At 46.7% G+C, this 2,889-nt stretch overlaps 1 protein-coding gene across 1 annotated transcript in view; it reads left to right on the forward strand.

Moving 5' to 3' along the window:
• The first annotated feature begins 692 nt into the window (after positions 1-692).
• The window catches only part of mkrn1 (makorin, ring finger protein, 1), an 8,109-nt gene continuing 5,912 nt past the window's right edge, over positions 693-2,889 (forward strand). Inside the window, exons 1-2 of the mRNA XM_025057169.1 lie at positions 693-898; positions 2,054-2,185. Of these exons, the coding sequence (XP_024912937.1) occupies positions 825-898; positions 2,054-2,185 (206 nt within the window). The 5' untranslated portion in view covers positions 693-824. The remainder of the gene's footprint in view (positions 899-2,053; positions 2,186-2,889) is intronic.

The following is a 2,889-nucleotide window of genomic DNA, read 5'->3' on the forward strand; positions in this document are numbered from 1 at the left end:
AAAAAATACTATGGAATATGCTCACAATTTGTTTTCAATGTAATTTATTTGGAATAGTCTTCAATAAATGTTTTTCTCATTTACTCAAGTCCTTTGTTTGCTTCTCCGTTTGTTTTTCTCTTTCTACCAGAGAGGGGGGAAGGGTGGAAGGTACTTAGGGGTGGAAGGTACTTATCGAATTTGCAACTGCAACGACCAGGTGATAACATTAACACCTCTTGGAAGGGGAGGGGGGTCTGCAGGAGAAGTGAAAATTTCCAGGACTTCTAGTGCTAAATAGTTAAGTTGAAAGGTAAATAAATGTAAATAAAGAATTCAAGTTTATCAATATATCGACAATATAGTGTAATATATAATATATTGGCTGTTTTTTTTTGTTATTTTTTGTAAGATTTTACGTTTTCAATAAAAGACGCCTGTTAGAAGTTATGGATTTATTAAAAAAGATGCAAGTAAATACACGCGCTTTTATCATATCAAAGTGTCTGATCAAACAAACTCTCCGTCGTTGGACGTTCACAGTGGTTGACCTGCTGCACCGACACAGTTAATGTTCAAGTAGGAAGAAATTATAAAAGAAAATTAAATAATAATAAAAAAAAACACCCGCTGTTTTTCATTTTATTTTATTGTCTTTTTTCTCTCTAACGCAAAACATTATAATCCTCAGCCTGGGAAGTGTCGGGAACGAGCATTTTACGTGGATGCGCATTTGCCTTCGTCGTTTCGGCAACCTCCGGCTTGGACCGTAAATACACGGAAAGGGCCGAGCGGCAGCGGAGCTGTCCGGAACATCCGGCCGTGGCTTCTGAACATAAACAGCTATGGCGGAGGCAGCAGCAGCGTCTGTGGCGGCTTCGGGAGTGATAGGAGGTTGGACCAAACACGTAACCTGCAGGTAAGTCACTACAGACGACAGTAAATGTCCGTCGTGGTCGATTTGACGGTTCGTATCGTGTGTCAGTGTGTTTTTTTCGGTGACAGCATCTGACAGCAGCTCCTCTCAGGCTCCACTCAGCTGTTGTTTAGCTAGCTGCGTTTTTTTTGTCGCCACTGTGCGATGGATGTTTTCTTGTTGTGGTCTGCGGTGAAAGCAGCGAGCGTTTACTCTCAGCCGCTGCCGTTTTGAGTGGTTGTCACGGCAGCCGTAACGTCCGCGGGACGCCGTGTCTGTCTAACGCAGGTGCCTTCGCGTATCAACAGCTCGTGTTTACGTTATATTATTACCGTATATTTCACAACAGTTTACAGCACCTGTCTGGCGCCTCTTTCGGACGACGTTAACGTAACGTCCCGAGAAGAAGTGGCTGTTGACACCGTGCTAAGATTAGCAGTTCGGCTGTTACTGAAAGTGAACGACGACAGCTGGAGACGTTACTGCGATGCAGAGGCGTTAAAGTGGGATTTAAGGTCCCTCGGCGAATGGCCCCCACTCCCCGATGAGTACTACCATGGAGGAGAGAGTACACACAGCAAATATTCAACAATACTAACATTAGCATATCCCTCGACAAATATTATTTTCAAAGTAAGACGACATTGACCAGACTATTGAAGGACAATCAGTACCAGTTGGCCAACATGTGTTTATTCACATGTCAAGTCCCTGGTACTAATCAGAACTAGTGGTAGGATGATTTTTTTTTTTATTATTCAAATGACATCCGATCAATGACTGAACCAATAAAAACACAACATCAAAGACGAAAAAATGTTCTAATCTACGTGTTGTTGGACTGCTATAGCTAACTCCAACGCTAGCTAGCAGTAGCGCCTGTGCTCGCAGCGTCGTGGTTTGTGTCGGTGTCGGGCTGATACGCCGAGCTAACAGGGCTGCGACTGGAGACGGAAAAGTGGTTGAGAACCAATCTTGTGAATCACAGACTGCCCTTCGTCTTGATCTTGGTATTGTTGCTGTAGCAAACGTCGTAAACACCGAACCAGTGACGATGTCGGTCCCTGACCCTCCAGACGTCCGTGAGGTTCCATCTAAAGATGGGCGCGTTGACGTTGCTCTTGAACCAAGTTGCTAACCAATTTTGCCCCTTTGCAGGTATTTCATGCACGGTCTCTGCAAGGAAGGAGAGAACTGCCGGTATTCCCACGATCTGGCTAGCAGCAAACCCGCAGCCATGCTTTGCAAGTTCTTCCAAAAGGGAAACTGTGTGTTCGGAGAGCGCTGCAGGTGAGGAACCGTTTCAAAAACTCACGGCCGGTCGGAGGGGGTTGCCCTGAGTTGACTCACCGAAAGTCACAATCTGGAAATTTGAGTCCGGCCGTCACTTAAGCACTTTGTTGTGAAGCTGTGGTCACATGACCTCTCAGTGACAGAGGCGCCCTGGGCTCCTCTGATGTCACTGAAAATAAAGCCTTCAGTCGTTCATAAAGTCTTCTTAAAAAAATCCACTGAACCACAGCGTTCACACAGACGTAAAAACATCACAGCTCCGTTTAGATTTGTTTTTGTGGGATTTTGTTGAGGGGGGGTTTGGTGTGGGGGGGGGGGAGCTGAGCCCCGCTCTCTTTTCACATCAAAACCAAACCAAATCTGTGACGTCTCCTCCCGTTGACCCGTGGCTGCAGCTGCGGTTCTACAACGGTTGTTGTGAATGGACTCGCCGTCGCCGCCGCCGTCGGTCGTTAAACGGACGAGCGTCGCCCAGACAGCAGCCGTCAGCTGCCACAGACACTGTCTGCTCCTCGTCTGGCTTCCAGTGCATCTCCATAGTTACCGCGGCGCTTACAGCAGCCGTCAGCGACATCAAAGGACGTGCGTTAGACACACACACACACACACACACACGCACACACACACACACCGAGGTTTGTGTGTGTTGGTGTTTCAGTAGAGAAGTCACTGATGAGTCACATTCCTTCACGGCTGTGATG

This window comes from Cynoglossus semilaevis, chromosome 8 (assembly GCF_000523025.1).
Source record: "Cynoglossus semilaevis isolate Cse_v1.0 chromosome 8, Cse_v1.0, whole genome shotgun sequence".
Taxonomy (NCBI): Eukaryota; Metazoa; Chordata; class Actinopteri; order Pleuronectiformes; family Cynoglossidae; genus Cynoglossus; species Cynoglossus semilaevis.